Source organism: Haliotis asinina, chromosome 9 (assembly GCF_037392515.1).
Source record: "Haliotis asinina isolate JCU_RB_2024 chromosome 9, JCU_Hal_asi_v2, whole genome shotgun sequence".
In the NCBI taxonomy this organism is placed as follows: Eukaryota; Metazoa; Mollusca; class Gastropoda; order Lepetellida; family Haliotidae; genus Haliotis; species Haliotis asinina.
In genome coordinates this window covers 43,970,837-43,992,431 of record NC_090288.1, presented here as the reverse complement: position 1 = coordinate 43,992,431, position 21,595 = coordinate 43,970,837, and the positions used below count along the sequence as shown (strand labels likewise).

At 40.0% G+C, this 21,595-nt stretch overlaps 1 protein-coding gene across 1 annotated transcript; it reads right to left on the bottom strand.

The window, feature by feature from the left end:
• Positions 1–10,581: 10,581 nt before the first annotated feature.
• LOC137297262 (uncharacterized) lies at positions 10,582–19,186 on the bottom strand. Its single transcript, XM_067829276.1, has 11 exons — positions 19,181–19,186; positions 17,034–17,179; positions 16,442–16,577; positions 15,864–16,015; positions 15,322–15,455; positions 14,776–14,904; positions 14,091–14,348; positions 13,215–13,362; positions 12,929–13,091; positions 12,473–12,597; positions 10,582–11,425 (listed from the first exon to the last, which is right to left on the bottom strand). Exons 1-11 carry the CDS (start codon positions 19,184–19,186, stop codon positions 10,582–10,584), a joined length of 2,241 nt encoding a protein of 746 aa, XP_067685377.1.
• Positions 19,187–21,595: the final 2,409 nt, after the last annotated feature.

Here is a 21,595-nt window from a genome sequence, read left to right as displayed (position 1 = left end):
ATCTACCTTACATACAGGACAATGCCTTTGAGATACAACCCGTGAAGGTCAGGGTTAGTATAGGCCTTCGCAACCCATGCTTGCCATAAAAGGCGACTATGCTTGTCGTAAGAGGCAACTAACGGGGTCGGGTGGTCAAGCTCGATGACATTGTTGACAAATGTGATTAGCCAAATGGATTGCCTGGTCCAGACTCGATTATTTACAGACAGCCACCGCCGGCGTAAAACTCAAATCACTCACTCACTCACTCGATATTTGTCACCTTCCTACGTTATTCTTTAAACGTAAAACACCAGATCTGAATTGGACCAGTACTTTACGGAATTTATATTCCAAATTTGAAGACAGATACCCCTCTCACTCGAGAAACACTCGAGAAGGCTGTTATATTTTATATATAAATTATAATGTCAGCTGTTTTCCAGAGGAGATGTCTAAGTTTGGTAAAACAGATTGATCAAACGTTCTTTAAGAATGTGAATAAAAGTGCAAGGACAACCGACAGCTTGTGAAAACTGTAGAAATCCCAAACCGTGCAAGCAAAGTACATGACGGATCTCAGACTCCTATGTGTTGTACCAAGCAGTATCATATATTATATGGCATTTTATCAAATCGTCCATTATGCACTGTCGTTAACTTAAGCCAGTATTTCATCGTTCGAACGTAGGCATGACTAGAAACTAGAAACCGTCCATGCTGTCCATATTATACTGCATTGGTGTCTGTGGACTGACATTTAAAAAGGTTCAAAATGTTTGTAAGTGAATGTATTCAATGTTATCTTTTAACCCCTAACTTTCTAACCAGTGCAAATAGAATGGCTGAATTTGGTTGTTGAATATCTTAAAACATACTTCCATAAGTATTGGTCCTAATTTCCTTAAGTTGATAGTTAATTCCATTATAATTAAAGCATTCTTACTTCGAGCTATATGTTCTGAGACCGCTTGTCTAAGACTACAATTACACATGAACACAAACACCTAGATGTTTGTAGTTGTTTACCGTTTCAATGTTTCTCCCATTGTAAAGCCTCCCTTTTTCCTAAACGCTAATTTCCCACCTCTCCTTAAATAAAAAACTATATATTTATATAAATCTCCATTTATCTGCACACGATTCCAGCTGGCACTGAAGACCACCAATAGTATGTGGCATAAGAATTACATCATCAGCAAATAACAACACTACAATTTCAAGGATCTCTGGAAACAATTGCACTCCATGTTTATCACAATTTGTGGTTTCTTCTGACAGTGCATTTATAAACAATGAGAATAACACTGGACTCAACATACAACCCTGCCAAATCTTCTACGTAGATTCCCCCCCCCCCCCCAATCTCTCCCCCCCTCCCCCTTTTATGTGCAAAGGCACTATAATTGTTGTACTCCATATTTGTGGGAAACAAACGTATATGGATATTTTAATGCCAGTAAAAAGAGCATTAGTTTAGATTCGTTTGGTTTAATCACTTCTAACAGCATGTTATCACAACATGATATATCTGAACACATCTGATTTGGGTCATCCAACTAGTCCATGGAGGTATCTAGTCACTGGGCCATTTTTGGAGATGTATTACATGCTTACCTTGATTGCAAGCAGCCAGAAAAGTATGGTCACACACAAACGTCGTTCCCTTGTTTTCATCTTATATTTGATATCGCCTACACTTGTGTCCAAACTGGCTGATGCACATCAGGTGGTCATCAATACAAATGCTTTGTTTAACTGACTGGTTTATCCAGTGGTCGTAACCGTCCTAGTAACTCCAGAGGCACAAAGCGATAGAACAGTTTCGTTTTTCGTTTCTAATTTCAGTGCTGCGGAAATAAAAGGAAATTGCGTGTCATTTTGTGAATCATCAGCTTCGTTTATGTAGTTTTAACGTCATTGAATGATGGGTCATGAATACTTTTGGGTCATGAATACGGAAGATATTAACGTGTGTCTTTGTAATTGCAGAACAGCAGTTGGTGAAGTTTAACAAAGTTGTTTAACATTAATAAATGTTATGGAAACTGTTGAATACTGAATACTGGTAATGTTCCCCCCGCATCTAAAGGACATGGGTGCAGTGAGTGAATGAGTTTGGTGTTATGCCGCATTTAGAAAATATCCAAGTAATATCAGTGTGGGAGACACCAGAAATGAGCTCCACATGGGATGTCCATTTAGGGAAGCGAACACTTTAACCACTAGGCTACCCCACCGCCCGATAGGTGTTTAGGAAAAGAGCGTTAAAGTATTGTCTTAATAAAGTTTTCCACGAAAATGTATGTTTGTTTTGATGTGAAACTACACCAATGGGTCCAAAGAAAATATATGAGGCAAGAACTTTTCCAAACAAATGAAGCTTTGGAAACACGATACTGTCAATAACACATCGTGAGACGTCGGACAACACCTGCAAAGGATGCTGTCACATTTACCATTAGAAGTAGAATATGTTAATGCATGCCCTCATGACTCAGACATACTATGCGAAAAACCCAAAATGATATTCACCATACAATTAAAGTAAGAGATTTTTCAGGGAAGTCCATTTCCCAGTACACGAACATCAGAGCACAACATTGATACAATCACAAAGCATGTTACCGCAGAAAGCCATGAGGTTTTCTGCCAAATCGAATGCGTTGTGGACATGTCATTTTCTTGGAGCCATGTGTTCAAGGGCATTCTATTGCACACATGTCAATACTGAGGAGGTAACAGTGTTGATCAATCGACGTTTGCAACGTGATGAACGTTAAATGGCATGCCCCTGGCATGTTGTAGGTGTGCCAACGTTAGAATATTGCTGCCCAAATCCTGCGAATGTCTCAATCTGTCATCAGCAGAGTGTTCACCTGATACCGCAAACACATAACGCTGAAGGTCAAGTACGCTCTGGACGTGGGAGGGCAAAAACTCTCGATCCACACGAATTAGTCTGAAAGATGGCTGGAGAGAATCGTTACAAAATGTTCCTCACCACTCACAAGCGACAACAGTTGCTGGAGTACATCACTGCAAACTAAACTGCTAAGATTCCATCAATATGCTCGGTGTCTTACCACAACTCATATCGTGTCATTGGAATCAGAGACATCGATGGCATGGTAAATGTCACTACTGTCAAAGACTGATCAATGATTCTTCTCAAAACTCCAGGTTTTCTCTCGATTTCCTTGACCGAATGAATCGAGGCCAATTACGTCTTTCTGAACGTAATCTGGAAGTCAACGCCATACAGTATCATCGTGTTGGGGTAATGGTATGGGTTGGAGTAACGTCGACTGATCAAACCATCCTCCACATTGCAAGACTTTGACAAGCAACATTTTGACAAAAATGTTTTCTCTTCAAACTAAGAACATGGCCATGATTGTGGCATAATCGTCCAAAAGGAAAGCATCTATTTCATAGCATTGGGGTGGTGGCATAACCTTATGGTTAAGGTGTTCGCTCTTCATGCCGAAAATCCGGGTTTGAACGCTACATTATGGGCGCCTATTGTGTACAGCAGAGACTTTTGTCAGTCGATAACAGTCTGCAAACTTCACTTGAATCTACCAACTATTGAACCCACATTAATATTACAGAAAAAGGAAAACTAAAAGAGGTTGTAAAGCAGGAAAGAAAAGCAGGAAAGAAAAACACTGACGAATTCATGAAACTGTCTGACCACCAAACTGGTTTTTGTGACATTTTTCTATTTTTGCTTAACTGTCTTGAAGTTGAAAAACAACCCTGACTTGGTTGATCTCATTCAAGCATAGCTAACTGATAATGATGCCTAAGTCATTGCCGAATCAGTCCCCACAACTTTTGATTTTGTCAATCTGAACAGGACCTGCTGAGGAGGCGGAGTCGTCGCACTATTGTTTAAGCAATCTGAAACATCAGAAATCTGAGATCCAAATGATTGAAATCTTTTGAACACACGTATGTACCTTGTGAGATAAGGAGTCGGAAAATCAGATCTTGGTTGTGTATAGACCCATAACATCAACTAAAAAGCAAGCAAACAATCAAGGACTTTCAGGCTGAATTCTCAGATTTACTAGAGCGGATTATCAAAAGCTTGCAACACTGGGCGTAGATATTTCAATATCCACCTTGATTCACTCTCTGACTCCATTTCAAAATTGTTCTATGATGTCTTGAAAGCACTCACTGAAATTTGATCTCTAGGCTGATAGCAATGAGTTATATCTGTCAGCCCAGCCTACCCTCGCTAAAGATTGTACACTGAGGATATACCAATTTGTTGCTGAAAGAGAGACTGGATGATCTCGAACTTTCTGAAACTGAATGACACCAAGACCGAGTTCTGGACATTGGATCCAGGCATCAACTCTCCAAAGTCCGTGAAAATTTCTCTCTTGAGATTGGGGAAGATCTTATCACACAGTCTGACTCTGCAAGAAACCTTGGTGTCATCTTTCAATCAACAATGTCATTAGGGAATGAAATCAAATCACTGAGAAAAGGATGCTTCTACCACATCTTCAGTATTAACAAGGTTCCAAACCTATGACACCTCACCACCACCCAGCTTCTAATGACCAGCCTTGTTATCTCTAAATGTGATTACTGCAACTCAACATCTCTTTTCACAACGGATTCAGAGATCTGCTGCCCGCATTGTTGCCTGTGGACCATGCTATCAAACTGTAACGTATATTTTCCAAATTCTTTACTGGCTTCCTGATTCAAGCAGAATTCACTACAAACGTTTTCTTCTTACACACAGCTGCATCTATGAAAACAAGTTTTCTCAATATCTCCAAAGCCTTGTTTATCTCCATGTTCCAATCCGATTGCTCCACATGTCAACCTCCCTACACGCTTACACAGCTTCACGTCCAAACAGTCATGGGATCAAGAATACTCTCAGATGCAGCCCCTCATCTCTGGAACATGTAACCATTCCCGCAAAAAGAAATTATAGAATCTGCTGAAGCTTTAAGAACTGCCCTGAGAACTCATTTTTGGCAAACTCTCCTTTCCATACACATTGTCTACAATCTTTTCTCTTTTGAGCACAATTGAGCAATACCATTTGGAAATAGGTACTCTATGAATCAATTATTATTATCTATGTTTTACAGATTAAAGATGAAAATGCAGCAGACAGGATTCGGGTGATCCTGGCACAGTCAGCCCAGACAACAAATGGCCTTCTTCTAAGAAATGCTGCTTAGTCGAACCCACCAAGAACTTTCCGGAAGATTTGAAGGCTCCTCAACACTGCAGCCTTCTGCATTACCCAGATTGTCAGAAGAACTGTGCAGCTGGTGGAGAGCCAGTGCACTCTCCTGAGCTGTACCAAGATTTCAGGAGGTACCAAACCGAGGGCACCGAGAACAATAAGGAGCCCAACGACAGCGTACTTTAAGAATTACATACTGGCAATTGCGAGTGGGAAGTGACTGCTCCTGAGCAGCAAAAAGGAAGACCAACTGACTTCATCCAGGCGAAGGAGTCGGTTGGATTGTTGTTCTGTTCATGAGGCACGAGGTTTGTAAAACACCCTGTGAATACATTGTATTGAGTATTGTGATAGGCGTGAGTTTGGGGGATCAATCAAGTCTCCTTTATGGGGAAGGAAGATTGTGCGGCCTTTGCAGAGCCATGGATGAACATCACCTGTATGCACAAGAGAATTAAAATAGTGAAGTAACGGTGTTTGGAAAGGAGGGAAAAGTTTCCAATGCCATCTGTCCCTGGAGCTGTATAAGATTTGGACTTTTTGATTACATTCTTCAACCAATCTGGTGAGATGTAACAGACAAACGATCTAGTTACTTTGTCATGCATTACATGATCATAATCACGGTCACATGGTGCTTCCAGGTTACAGTGGCCCTGTACAGACCACAACTGTTTCCATAACCTTTCACTGGCATCCATAGGAGGCCGTTTGTCATGCTCAACATCACCACTTGTCTTAAATTGCCGATACAACTGCTTTTCATTATTTCTAAAAAGTTCCTTTGGTTTCATGAATTTGTTTTTCCGTTTGTAATTTTTTTTCTTTTGGTCCAGACTTTTACGTTTGCCTTTAGGGAATAGACCGATCCAGTCTGTCAATCAAAGCTGGCGCATGCGTCAATTTCGGCCAATCCAGCAGGCCGGGCGCGCATTGTGGATATGTCGGACTTATTTCCGGGGTCAAACGAAGCCTCAGAAGCGATGTGCTTCGAATTACGCCGTTCACACTCGCAATATCTGTTATGCATTGCTGCGATTTGATGAGTACCTTCAACAAAACCATTTTGGTAAAGACAAAAAAGAATGGATCAAGGAATGCGATAGGCCTCACGATCAGTCCATCAGCACCATCGTCTTCGAAACCTACGCCTGGTCGAAGTTGAGAATATGCATGAATTTCCACACTTTCGCACATGTGCAAAACCATTACCAATTAGATGACAACAACTAGAATTTTAAGGCTTTGCAAGTGTTATAAACAAGGATAATTTTTGTAAATACAAAATTGTTTTTCCTTAACGTTTTAGTCAATACTGGGCATTGATTCTGTAGATCACAAAGCTGAAACGAGACAGGAGAGAAGGCCGTGACACAATGTAAACAAATCTGACATCGATGTGATTTCTGTTAGGGACGACCAACATAGCAAAACGTGTTACATTAAAGAACAATGTGATGGATATGGTTGCCTTCGATCTTACATATTCTTAAATTTGTCACACATTTTATGACGTTGTTAAGTTTCAAAAGCACAATCTGAAGGGCTACACTGTAGTACACTATCTGTTAATAGCTCAAAATATTTTACGAGTGATACTTTTTTATTGAAAGGGACAGTGTAAGCAGATGCCTATCACGTATTATCCAAAATATGAAAAGCATTGAGTGTCTATAAAACCATGCCTTAAATATTTCAGAACTTCCATAAAGAGATGTGGATCGATACAAAAACCATGCGAGAAGAATAGTGACTTTCTGGAATATTGGAGGAAATTAAATAAAATTGTATTTCTTAACTAAGAGAATATTATTTGTTTTAAATTTTTGGTAGAACATAAATTTGTTCATGCAGGAGAGGTACATTGGTATACTTTAGGAATATTAGTCATTAAAATTGATAGCAAGGTATCTTTAAGAATTCTGCATCCTTTAGTAAACGTAGAAAGGTAATAGGATTAATAATAATATAATCAATTATAAATAATTATACCTAACTGACTGACATATCAGATTCATGTTGTTTGAAAGCAGAACCAGGCATACTTAGACAACACTTCAGACATCTCATGGCAGAGCAATAACTTGACACTAACTTGGTTCCATGGCTCCTGATTTAAGATGTTTTGAAAAAAAAGTAATATATTCAGTAATAAGATTAGTCTGAAAGTAATTACTCGTATCGTAACTCATATAAAGGTTATTTCAACATCCAGAGAGTTTGAAAAAAGACAACAGCAAATTCTACGTTTTGGCCACACCCTGGTCAGACATTATTCAGTCTTTGAACAGAACAACTTTCGAAATTTCAGTTGACTATTCATGTAACTGGAATTAATATTGAAACATACATTTAAGCCATATTTGATATAATGCTTCTCAGAAATCACCAGCTTTTGAGGTTGCCAAGGTTTCATGACTGAGCCAAAGTGTTGTTTGTTAAGATGGACAAATTGTTCAAGGTTTGTTGATACGTGGTTATTTGAAAAATCATCTTCATATTAAATTGCACACTGGTTTGCAGTGTGCGAATGCTTTAAGACATTTTCCTAAAGTTTTGTTATGACTTTTTCCACATTTTGAAACAACTTTAATATGTTTTTGCTGACATTACAAAGTATTCCAGGAAAGGAAATAGATCAGATTTCATGCTATGTCCCCTAGGGATATGGTCTCAGATATAATAAAACAAAGATTACTAGTATCATTTTTTTAAGAAGCAACGATGTCCATTTGTAATTTTCTAGATATTCTTTGTACCTTATGTCCATTAGGAATTATCTCTGAAGAAACCTAGTTAATTGTTTTGGCAACTGTGGATCCTCTGTTCAAAGATTTTACTGTTTCTGGAAGATGGGTCAGTGTATAGGTGCAGAGTGTATCCTGGATCTTCTTTGTGTTATGGTGGTGTTATATACCTGAACATAAACGCTGGCAGTTTGAAAATTAGGATCCTACAACAAAGTACACACAGAAAAATAAATTAAAGGGGATGATTTAAAAATATATTTCCATACATTAAGTGACATGGTGTAGTAATTTGAAGAGGGAATATTTACTGAGATTTGCTAAGATTAGCTGCTGAATATTTGCTTCAGGGTATGTCCAGATACATCTACGAGTATGGAAATATTTTCCTGCATTGTAATCAAAGGTATAAACCCATGATCACATAAATGACTGAACTAAATTTGAACATCGGCTAAAAGATCGAACTGATGGCTCCTCGCGCAGAGTTGACAATCTATTTATAGATACCGAAACGATGTGTAACTTGAACATGTGGCTGTGTTCATGGTTATCATTAAATTACGATAGGAATTTTGAGGAAAAAGACCCAAACAACATACTCCAGTTTCACCAATTTCTGCTCGTATCTTAGACGGACGTGAATTTATCATTTCGATTAATCATTTCGAAAGAAAATACGCTTCCTCCACGCAGCCACTGGCCGAGACGATTTTCCATCAGCATTTTACTCGCTAATTACAGTCTGTCAACTCAAAAATCAGTCTAAGTAAACTTATCCTCAGTACTTTTCGTTACTTTCCACTACTGAGACTGAGTTTACTTAGACTGATCAAAAATAAAATACGTATGACTATCCCCTTTGCATGCCATTCACAAACGACGGATCCCAAAGTACTATAAGCAGAATTCATCAATAACGTTCTCAATCACGTACGTTTCGTCGGCGGTGACGCCATTGTTATTAGTCAGAGGTTGTCCCCCCTAACGTCAAAAGCGAAATGGCCGAGGCGTACTGGCCCGGGCTGGATCGGTCTATAGACAATTTGGTAAAGTACCTTTTCATTTGTTGTTTTGTATTACAACTTTACTTTCTACAAATTGCCCTTGTCTTTCGGACATCTGATTCCGAGACTATCCAAATTTAAGCCACGTCTAAATCAAGGAAATATTTCTTCTTGTTTCAGAAAGTTTTACGAGGAACCGGTTTTTTTCTTTTGTTAGTATCGTAAGATGTTTTGTCTTTGAAAATTATGTGAAGTTCCTCGAAGGTACGAGTTTCCATCAGGAAGAAGGAAGAGGCTGATGCAGAAATCCATAAGAAGTTGGGGATCAGCTGCCACTTAAGCATCCTGCAAACGTTCCTGACGCGCACCAGTTGTGGGTTGAAATGACTAACAGGGTCAGGTCAATATACACGGGTATTTGCATTGCCCCAAGGCAGCTTCAGCAATTTACCATTGGTACGTGGGTTTCCTGTCGTTCTAGTACGCTCAAGTGGTGTGCTTTGACGATGGTTTGGCCAATTTCTGGTTTCCAACGCCGAAAAATTGGTGGAATATTGCTAAAAGCTGCGTAAAACCATACTCCATCACTCATAGTTACTTAATACTAATACATGGATGCGTAACTCACTCACTCATGCCATGACAAGCACTCAGTCCTGATGTCATTAGCAGACGTGTCAATGAAATCAAAAACAGTTCCATCACTCTCAGTAAATTCAGCACTGCTCTCATCGCTTGTTGGTACAAGCACCAGTCGACTGATTGGTAGGTAGCATGCATCGAAGCGCTCCTGCATTTCTTGCTAACAGGGGTGGTATTAGTGACATTTGCTGCAAAATGAAAATTTCGAATTGGACCCCACCTCTTAAAGGACCTCACACGCCACCATCCCATCACAGCAAACACACAGGGCGTGATCGTCTTCTCCCAAACAGATATGTTAGTGTCACATCCATGTGTCAACCACACACCCCTCCAGAGCAGTTGGTGGGTGGAATGGAACAATTCTCGTGAGTGGAAGTGAATATATAAAGCTCCAAGATTATTTTATTTGCAAAGCTGAAATGTCTGCTGATCTACAATGTCAAACCTACATACGCTATTATACACAATGCATTCATGTATATATTTACAAACTGGAATTCATGTCCATCTATATTCGCAAATACAAGAAATAGTGTGATATTCATATCTGTGATATTAAGTGATATTCTTAATACTAGCCCATTTATATCATGCATGGGATTCACATACTGAACAAATATTCACCACAAGCTATCAAAATCCTTCAAGTTACCAAACATATGATCCTGGAAATTACTGCCTCGTGTTCCACCACCATACGATCACATGTACAAGATCTTATATATGATGTACACACAAATGGAATTCATTTTACGATTTGAACCCATTCGCCATGCAGAACTTTAATCATTAAGCTATGACCTTGATGGCGGCAAAAATAGTTTACCGTTGGTGCACCGGTCCCAAATCGGCCCTTTTAGCAAATATCTATTAACTTCTTGAATTATCTATCACAAATAATACTGACAGTTTCCATTCATCCTTCTTATTGGTTGACTAATACATCGTCCAAGGCAACTACACATTTATCTTTTCATGGTTTTTCTCTGTGAGATGTTCTATCATCTTTGTCAACAACAGACTCTATCGTTTCATAAGGGTCTTCCTGCAAGATGCGTTCCATATCGATTTCATCGATGGCTGTGTACTCAGCATCCTCACCCCCACACTCACCCCAACCGTCACCCTCACCCTCACCCTCACCCTCACCCTCACCCTCAACCTCAACCTCACTTCCCCGATCAAGGATCAAGCTTCCAGGGGCTGGGTGGATGCATGACGTAACACAGCGACGTGTATCGAGTGTTCCGACGTTACCAAGACGTGCGTGGCCATCTGGATATCCGCTTGGTCTCACCGAGTCAAGGGACCCATCTTCAGTTGTTGACAGGGCGTTTGATGTCCCATCAGAACGTGTGTCGAGTGTTTCGACATTCACGTCATGGAGCGTTGCTTCGTCACAGTGACCCGCGTTGTCATGTGGAGAAACACCGAAACAATGTCCAATCACTTCATCAAGGGTCATATCTTCAGTTACTAGGTGGATGCATGATATGTCATAAGAGTTTGTGTCAACTGTTTCTTCGTCACCATGACTTCCGTTGTTATCTAGATAAACGCTGAAACTCGGTTGACGGTCTGTGTCAAGGCTCATAGTTTCACGTGGTTGGTGGACGTTTGAAAACTCATTCCATTGTGTGTCCCGTGATTCTTCATCTTCCTCAAAGAAACGAAGACTTGTGTAACCATCTGGAGATATGCCTGCCTCCTGAGGTTTTCCTGTTATTGCACCTGTTCGATGGAGGTTCCTAGTGCAACTCACGTCCATGACAAATGAACTGTGCTGACTGTGGTCTCTATGTTGTTCCGTCTTGTCGCTTAAAATATGCAATATAAAGATTGTTGCTAAATACTAATAAGTCTAACAAATGCCAAGTATTTTGTGAGTGATCATTTGGATATCATAGGTTGGGGTTCTCATCTGAACAGTTCAAGGTAACATGTATCTACATAATGACTTTATGCAGCCATTTTCATAACCCGACTCTTCGCTTCCTGTATATTCAAGTACAATGTCAGATAAGAAAGGGTGAGAATATATGGATGAGCAACTTCTTTATTGCTATGAGAGCGACGTTAGAGGATATGTCTGTAAGCGGAGGACTGTCAATAATGGGGGTCTTTAATGAGTTGATAGTACGCAGGAGGTATTTTTTAACCTTGCTCACGGTTGATTGATGGATGGAGTCTTTTGATGTGGATGGCTTCTTGGAGTTTCCTGATCTTAAACTCTTTGATAGGGTTGATAGGGTTTGAGTTTTGTCCCACTGGATACAATGGTCGGGACAGTCTTTGATGTGATCTGATAGGGTTGATTTTGAGTCAAGTTTAGATACTGAGGTCTGGTGTTCTTTGATTCGGGTTTTTAGGGTTTTATGTTTTTCCTACGTAGGACTTGTTTTAGGTGTTGGAACAAGTCTTCATACAGAACTTCAACAACACACGTCAACAGTCAGTAACTTGTATGTATGCTTTCTTTCCTCATACTGTCCATCACTTGCTTGATGACGGCGTTAGAACCTACATCGAAACGTCGCCCTGATAGCAAAAAACAAAAGTTGTCCATCCATATTTACAATAGCCAGGTCAGAACGTATTGCTTGAGGGAAAGTATTAACTCTGATTGCTGGAATATGTACGGTACAGCGAAAAAAACACGACTCTGCTATGGGTCATATTTTCCTAAAATATGGAAGATATATGCATGAACTCTTACACTTATGAGATTTCATTTTTTTCAAAATTGCGCTTCTTTTGTTGTTCAGTGTATGTCTGATTAGAAAGCTAGTTTCGTCAGAGTGGCTGTCGCCCTCCCCTGATAGAAGACCGTATGTTATTCAATGGATGTGCCATATACCACTTACGATCTTCTTCTCCAGATACAGAAAGCCACCAGAAGCAGTACAGTCATCAGGGCAAGTCCTACAGGAGGTAGAATCGCCGAGATGTATTGGTTTGTGTCCCAGCTGTCATGTGGACCCATATTGACCTGTAGTAATCCGAAATGATCATGTCAAAGAACCTCCTACTACATATACGCAAAAAGAAGATTTCATTGTAATTCCAAAAGATACCGTAACCAGTATTTACCCAGTTTGTGTTCTTGTATACATTTGTTACGATTCCGAGTGATGAAATAGTTCCCTCTTGTGGGAAACGTGATTCAATACTGCATTGACAAACCGCGGTCATAAGTCAACTACCATAAGGATTTATTACTTAACAGCTACCTGAGCTAACTGTGGTACACGCCCACACATAATAATTGATAAGACAATTGCTTGATCAGTAAGCACATCTTTTGGTATCTTGGGCTTCACCTTCGTCCCTGCCTTCTCTTCTCGAGGAGGGTACAACGGAAGAGGCAGGTATCCATTGATGACTTCGTCAGGGTTGGATTTGAAGATCCAATTCACTAAAAAACTCTGTAGAAAGGAGTCGTTCTCCACAGCAGTGTAGAGTAGTACGTACGTTGTTGTGTAGCTGAAATATATATTCAACAAAACACCTAGTTTCTGACATCAAACAATGAAGTCGGGTTACTCAAACAATGAAGTCGTCATCATCATCATCATCATCATCATCATCATTCCCCTTGTGACTTACTTGCTTTCTCTCTTTGGAGTTGTTGTAAACCTGACATCCACCCTTCCTGGAATTTCCCCGAGTTCGGTGATGAGTCTGTTCAAGCCATCAGTCAGGTTTTCTATATTTGTATGATCAATCTCACCCAGAAGTGTGATGTTGACAACATCTGAGTACAAACAACATGAAGATTTCTTAGAATACATTTATAACAAATCACACTTTGACACGGATGAAATGAAACTTCACAATGTATTTACAGGTCAGTTTGTCAAATGAAAAGATGTGTTCAAGTTCAACATATCAAACATATCACTGTCAAACAAGAGACTCCCGTGAAGGTCCCGGGGTAGAATACGCCTTCAGCAACCCGTGCTTGCCATAAAAGGCAACTATGCTTGTCGTAAGAAACGACTAACGGGATCGGGTGCTCAGGTCCCCTGACTTGGTTGACACATATCATCGGTTCCCAATTGCGCAGATCGATGCTCATGTTGTTCATCACTGGATTGTCTGGTCCAGACTCGATTATTTAAAGACCGTCGCCATATAGCTGCAATATTGCTGAGTGCTGCGTAAAACTAAACTCACTCACTCAAACAAAAGACTGACCAGTACGTAGTGCCCTGACTGTGGCAAAGTCATTGTGCCTCTCGTATAATATCGGGATGTCTCGTGAGATCGACAGGCAGTAACCTCCCTTGGATGTTGTAACCTCTCAGTTCAGATGATCAAGTTTGACATCTGTGATTGCTGACACATCTTAATAATGATATCATATATTCAAAGTGTTGTTACCAGGTATTCACTAATTGCTCTGCATTGTGTTAACTTAAACGTCATTGTATGCCGTTCAATACAATTATTTGATTCTAGAGAAGACACTGTTTCACTTACCAACACTTTGGCTGCATCTATCTCCTACCCATGCAAAATCACAGTCACACTTGAACCGAGCTGCCGTCAAGAGATCCGGTGTACATTGGCCCATGTTACAAGGGGAACTGTCACAAAAGTTGACCTTATCTGCGCATGTCTCTCCAGTCCACTCAACTGGGCATGAGCACTTGAAGTCCGATTCGTTTCCGTCACATGTCCCTCCGTTCAAACATGGCCCCAGTGCACATTGGTTGGTGATGTTTTCACATAGTTTTCCTTTACAAATTTTAGGTATTAAGAAGCAAATAAAAAGTATCAATGAACAGATGTGTTTACAGAAATTAAAACTTTTAACCCTTCTACCGAGGTGGAGTTACAACCGATGTTTCAAGCAGAACCACAATATGATTCGGTTCATAAAGTGCATTTGAGTGCAGGCATGTTGGTACATATATTTCCACAAACTGTGGATGCGCTTAAAATATTTGAATATATACATGAATTAAACGGATACAGTTTGTGCGTATGAGGCTAATCATGCTTTACTTGTGGCAGAACTTACAGTGTCATAATATGTATTCTCTGCCATACAAGGGACGTGGATGATTTATTGCTAACCATACTAGCAAGTGCGAAATGTATTCCATGTGGCCTTATCTTTTTAGTGAAGCGTCAGTACAATGACGACAAACAGCCAACTTACCGTTGATCCCCGCCACACAAATGCACTCGAAACTTCCGTGTGTATTTGTACAAGTACCTCCATGTCGACAAATGTGGTCACTTTCTGTGCATTCATCGATGTCCTGATTGCAGTTGTCTCCCTTCCAACCTGCAATCGTATTATTGAAATTAATTGAAATTGACGCAGTAAACAGCAAAATGTTTAACTGAAATCTTGTCATTCCAGACCGATAGTTCCGATATCCCGTTAGATGTTCACTGTCAGATGAATGTCTACATATGAAAATGGGTATCATTCTTAAAAGTGATTCAATAACAACTTTAACGTATTAAATAGTTACGTTTGGACAACCCGAGTCTATGTTCTTTGCCAACACTTTAAAGGGGAATGATACAAGAAACACAAGACATTTGGTATTGCACTGTAAAATTGTATTTCAGGGCACTTGCATTTCTGTCCAATTTCTAACAACTGAAACTATCGTTTCATTTGGTCTTTCTCCAAACGTCTGAAAGATCTAAATAACAGTTCACATCAACGCTCACAACAGCTTTCTGAGCAAACCTTCAAAGCACATTTTAGCTCCTGTGTGCGGGTGACACGTGTAGTGACTGTGGTCAGGCGTGGCCTCGCAGTGTCTCTCACACGCTGACCCATACCAGTCCCGGTCACAGTAGGCACGGACAGCAATGTCTAACCTGGAAAATAAGTCACTCTACATATTTCACTTAAGATGAGACAAACCGGATCGGGTAGTTAGACTTGCTGACGTCGTTGACAAAAGACATCGTATCACAATTGCGTAGAATAGATCGATGCTCAAGCTGTTCATCACTAGATTACCTCGAACGTTTCCAGACCGACGCCTCAAGGCTGAAATATTGCTGGCTGCGGCGTTACACAACAAACAAACAACAAACAAACATTTTGCACTTTGTGCACCTTTATCAAGCAAGTAGTACATGTAAACCTTGAATGCTGGTTGTTATGTTTACGTGCAGCAGTCAAACTGGCATTATGTTGATGCGGGACTGATTATCATTCACAACAAATTACAGTTTTAACGTTCGTGTTGTAAAATCCAGATCTATTTGAGTCTGACTCACTTCGTCCTTCCCCACAAAGTGTATGGGGTGTAGACAGCTGTCTGTTCTTTAGCAGCGGCCTGGATGTTGATCAGCCTAGACAGTGTGTCCATGTAGTCATCACTGGAGGTGTCATCATGGTCATACACGTGCACCGTTATTTCTATCGAGGACTGAATAAAATAAAATACATACCATCTGTTTAGTTTACGTTAGTTAAGTGTAGCTGAATCAATAAAATTGTACACATTTAGATACATTTTCTATTGGAATGTTGTCAACCATCGAAGTTATTGACAAGTATAATGCTTTATCCATAAAATATCTTGGTCATCTACAACAAGTTCTAAATGCCGCTAACAGACATCATTGAAGTTAGTGCTTGTGAATAATCAAAACCTGGACCACACGAGCCAGACGTCGATGCCCTGAGTTGCCATCAGCGTGCAACTGGTCATGCAACTGGACCCTTAGCTGAGCGATCCGACATCACTAGTTTCCTGATCAACACTATCAGGACGGTTTAGGTATTGGTGACGTATGACGGTATCTGACATGTACCCTTCTGTTTGAATTAAAGATTGAGATAACAGTTCTACCGGTAGTGCAATGTCCACTGGTATGATGAAAGGATTCGGTGTTCCTTGAATGCTGCCTCCAAAGTGGACTGTGTTATGGTTGTCTATGTAGTTTGTGGCCATCGTGTAAACGGAACACGGCTGTTTTCTGTCAGGGCTGGAATAACATTGGCTTATAATATTACAACATCAAATCTACACGTAACAAAGTGACACGCGAAAAACGCAATGTCCCCATGCATATATTGCCAAAATGACGTAAACAACAATGAGGGTTTTGAAGGCCTGAATTCATTCATTTGATAAATAGCTTCAAATGTGCACACCAAATGGTACACTGCAGGTTCCGAAGACACGTGCCAAGCACAATGAAGGCGACTATAAGTCATCAATAACTTTGACATATCTATATTGCTAATACGAGGTTGTACTACAAATCATAAATCATTTCCACAGAAGGATTGAGAGGACAACATTAAATTAACCTTTATTTATTATTACCCAACAGGGGCGTAAGTCCTCTGTTTGAACGAGATACCACAGCCTACAAATACAAAACGTCGGGAAATGAACATATTTGCTTCGCGTGTTATCTTGTTTTAATAATACCTACTCAGCAATGCACAGGTAAAACATTGGATCACACTTATCAAGCCACTCCCATCGAAGATTACTGTCACAGCAACCTCCGCTGCTTTCCTTGCCATCTGACCAGTAAGTGATGAATCGAATGTCCACTTTACCGCTAGTCTTCACCTGCTGTAAATCATGAAGATAGACTCAGACAAATAGTAGTTGAGAGGCATTTCACTCTATGCTCAGCAATGGTCCGGCCATATAGCATTAGCCTGTGAATAATTGAGTGTGGGCCACACATACCAGAGACAAACATAGCGATAAACATGACATATATAATCACACACTAATAATCAAGATTACTTTTGATAATCACCTTGTCCCCATCATTTCATGTCATCAGAAATTCAGTTTGTTTACAACTAGTTCTAATTAATAGTTGAAGCCTTAGTTTACTAAAATTTTAATAAAGCGGTAATCGTGTGCAGCATAGGCGGACATTTAAAAGCCGCAAATATATCCTATGCCTTTTGTTACAAAGATATGCTCTCAGATATGAGAAGGAAACGTTTTCCTCTATAAAGGAACACTTTAGAGAGCGTTTCACTTCTTAATGATAACATAACAATCCTGGTTTCTACTTCCTGACAGTTTTAACCATTTTCCAGTTGATGACAAACACTGTTTAACTATTATAGTGCATTAAGGACTACTACTTCTCCTGAAGCGGTCTCGGGCCGGTAGACTGGCGTACATTTCACGTCTTCTGCTTTTGATGCATTTGTGGAAAGCATGTTTGGTAGCCTTGTTGAAGAAACCCGTGACTGCGGTTTTGAGATGGATAAAGAAGTTAACATAGATGATCTGCATCCCTTCAGACATTCATGCTCATGTCACCATCATCAAAATCTTTATTACGTGTGAAGGCCACAGGCCTATATACATGTTAATATACATATTATAAACAGGCATGAACTAGTGAACTAAACGATGGAGCAGTTTCTTGAAAATTTTGGAATTTGCTTGTCTACCGGTGTAATTTAGTTTATCTTGCACTCCCAGTGAAAAATATCAGTAACGTATATACATGTATGTATAGCTGTACTGGATTTTGTTAAGAATAATGCCTGTTTTTGTTTTTCTAACCTTTCTTTTATTTTGTATGTAGATTCTTTATGTCTTCAATTTTGTTGGGTTTTTTTAAGGATATTCCTAAACGATACCATATGAACTTGCAAATTCTTAGGCAAAAACCTACCCCGAAGTTCTTTATAAGACATTTCAACATAAAAGGACATTTCTTCTAAATCTACTTTACATACAGGACAATGCCTTTGAGATACAACCCGTGAAGGTCCGGGGTAGAATGCTTGCCTTCAGCAACCCATGCTTCCCATAAAAGGCGACTAACGGGGTCGGGTGTTCAAGCTCGATGACGTTGCTGACAAATGTCATTTGTTCCCAGTGGCACAGATCGATCCTCATGCTGTTGATAACTGGATTGTATGGTCCAGACTCGATTACTTACAGATCGCCGCCGCCGGCGTAACACTAAAATCACTCACTCACTCACTCTTTGAGATACATCGATATTTGCCACCTTCCTACGTTATTCTTTCAACGTAAAACACCAGATCTGAATTTGACCAGTACTTTACGGAATTTATATTCCAAATTTGAAGACAGATACCCCTCTCACTCGAGAAACACTCAAGAGGGCTGTTATATTATATATATATAAATGATAATGTGCGCAGTGTCTAATTTTGGTAAAACAAATTGATCAAACGTTCTTTAAGAATGTGAATAAAAGTGCAAGGACAACCGACAGCTTGTGAAAACCATAGAAATCCCAAACAGTGCAAGCAAAGTATATGACGGATCTCAGACTCCTATGTGTTGTACCAAGCAGTATAATATATTATATGGCATTTTATTAAATCGTCCTTTATGCACTGTCGTTAACTTAAGCCAGTATTTCATGCTTCGAACGAAAGAATGACTATAAACTGGAAACTGTCCATGCTGTCTACATTATACCGCATTGGTGTCTGTGGACCGACATTTGAAAAAGGTTTTACATGTTTATAACTGAATTTATTCAATGTTATCTTTTAACCCCTAACTTTCTGACCAGTACAAATAGAATGGCTGCATTTGGCTGTCGAATATCGTAAAACATACTTCCATAAGTATTGGTCCTAATTTCCTTAAGTTAATAGTTAATTAATAGGGGCCTGATGATGTACGCCTCTCCGTGGTGGGCCTAGATAGGGGGATTTTATTCCCTGAACTGAACGTACATCACCCAGTTAGGGCTGACCCCCCGAAGCTGGTTTTTACTGGGTTACAGACAAACAAGGAGAAAAACATCTTACAACTCCGCAGCCCAGTCAGCCTTCCTCCGGTAGTGAGCCAGTTCAACCCACAACTGGTGCCCGTCAGGAACCTTTGCAAGAGCAAAATACTCAAGTGGCAGCAGACCCAAAACTTCTTATGGACGTCCGCGTCAACCTCTTTCCTCTTCCTTGTGGAAACTCTTCCGAGAAAGAGCCAACTGGCCCCGAAATTTTGGACCCTCAATCTTCCTCTTCTTCAGTTGCAGACCTTACCGAAAACCCTGTTTATATTTTGTTTACTTCTATTTATGAGGAAATTTGTGATTTACCTTTAGAGAAACGGAGGCCAATTAAACAACTAAACATGTCTTTTCCCAAAAATGAAATTGATTTACTTAATGAAATTATCTCTTTAAAACTTCCTGCGGACTGTTCATTACATGAAGTAAATTGTTGTGTCTATGCTGCCGCTCGAACCTTGGAGGAACTTCACACAGTTTCCAAAGAAAAGTCTTCTAATACTACTAGAAATAAACCAAGAAAAAACCGGTTTCAAGTAAAATTAACAGAAACTAGAAAATATATTTCCTGGATAGAACTGTGCCTGAAATTAAGATCATCAGGGAATCCCATGTCTAAACGACAAAAGGCAATCTGGAGAAAATTAAAATTACAGTACAAAACAACAAAAGAAAATGTACTTCTCCAAATTGTCGATTCCCTTAAGGCAAAAATAAAAGTTTGGACTGAAAGAAAGAAAAAATGGGAAAAGAGAAACAAATTTATCAAACAAAATAAACTTTTCAAAAATAATGAAAAGCAATTCTATAGGCAACTTAAAACAAGTGGTGATGGTGAGCATGATAAACGGCCTCCCATGGCTGCCAGTGAAAGGTTCTGGAAACAGTTGTGGTCTGTACCCGGCAACTGTAACCTGGAGGCACCATGGGTCAGTGATTATGACCATGCAATGCATGAGAAAGTAACTAGGTCGTTTGTGTGTTACATCTCACCAGATTGCCTTAAAAGTGTCATTAAAAAGTCCAAATCTAATACAGCTCCAGGGCCTGATGGCATTCGAAACCGGTACTGGAAACTGTTTCCCTGTGTCCAAGCACCACTCCTTCACTGTTTCAATTCTCTTGTGGATAGAGGTGATGTTCCTCCATGGTTCTGCAAAGGTCGCACAATACTCCTTCCCAAAAAAGGAGACTTGACTGATCCCAAAAACTTCCGCCCTATCACATGTCTAAATACTCAATATAAATTATTCACAGGGTGTTTGACAAACCTCGTGTTATGTTACTGCTCTTCCAATGAGATAATTTACAGGGAGCAGAAGGGGGCGAGAAAGGGATGTTGGGGGTGCAAGGATCAACTTCTTGTACAGAAAATGATTTTGGAAGAGACTAAAACCTATCACCGCAACCTCTCCATGTGCTGGATAGACTACAAAAAGGCATACGACTCTGTCCCTCACGAATGGATTCTGAAGTCTCTTCAGTGTATTGACCTCCCTGAGCGATTACTTGATTTACTCAAGTCTTTAATGAGTTGCTGGTCGACTCAACTTGAGATGTACTCACAAGGGCAGGTGCAGACTTCGGAATCTATTCCAATTAGAAGGGGAATTTTCCAGGGGGACTCCTTTAGTCCTTTGCTTTTTTGTCTGTCTCTGAATCCTTTGAGTTTTCTGCTCAATAGGGAGGAGGGCTATCATCCCGGACCTCCTCAGCACAGATCCCCAACACCTCCTACTCATCTGATTTACATGGATGACATCGAGCTCCTTGCCAAGGGAGAGACCAATTTGAAAGAACAGGTTCTCCTTGTCGAGTCCGTCTCTAAAGATATAGACATGACGTTTGGACTCGACAAATGTAATACTCTTCATTTGAAACGTGGCAAGGTAACTAATGATGGATCGGTCAAGTTACAAGGGGGAGGAGTTATTGAGCATCTTGTGGAAGATCAGGCCTACACCTGTCTTGGAATGCAAGTTCGAGACAAGCTCCAGAATGCCCTGATTCAAGATAAACTTCGGGCCGAGTATAAATCTCGTTTAAAGAAAATCTGGAGTTCAGAGCTAAATGCTCGAAACAAAGTCAAAGCCACCAAATCTTTTGCTGTGCCAGTCCTCTCCTATTCCTTTGGAGTAGTTGATTGGACAAAACAAGACATCCAGAGTCTTGACCGCCTGACCAGAAGGATCATGTCAGATAACAGAGCACACCACCCTCGTTCCTCTCTTAATCGTTTA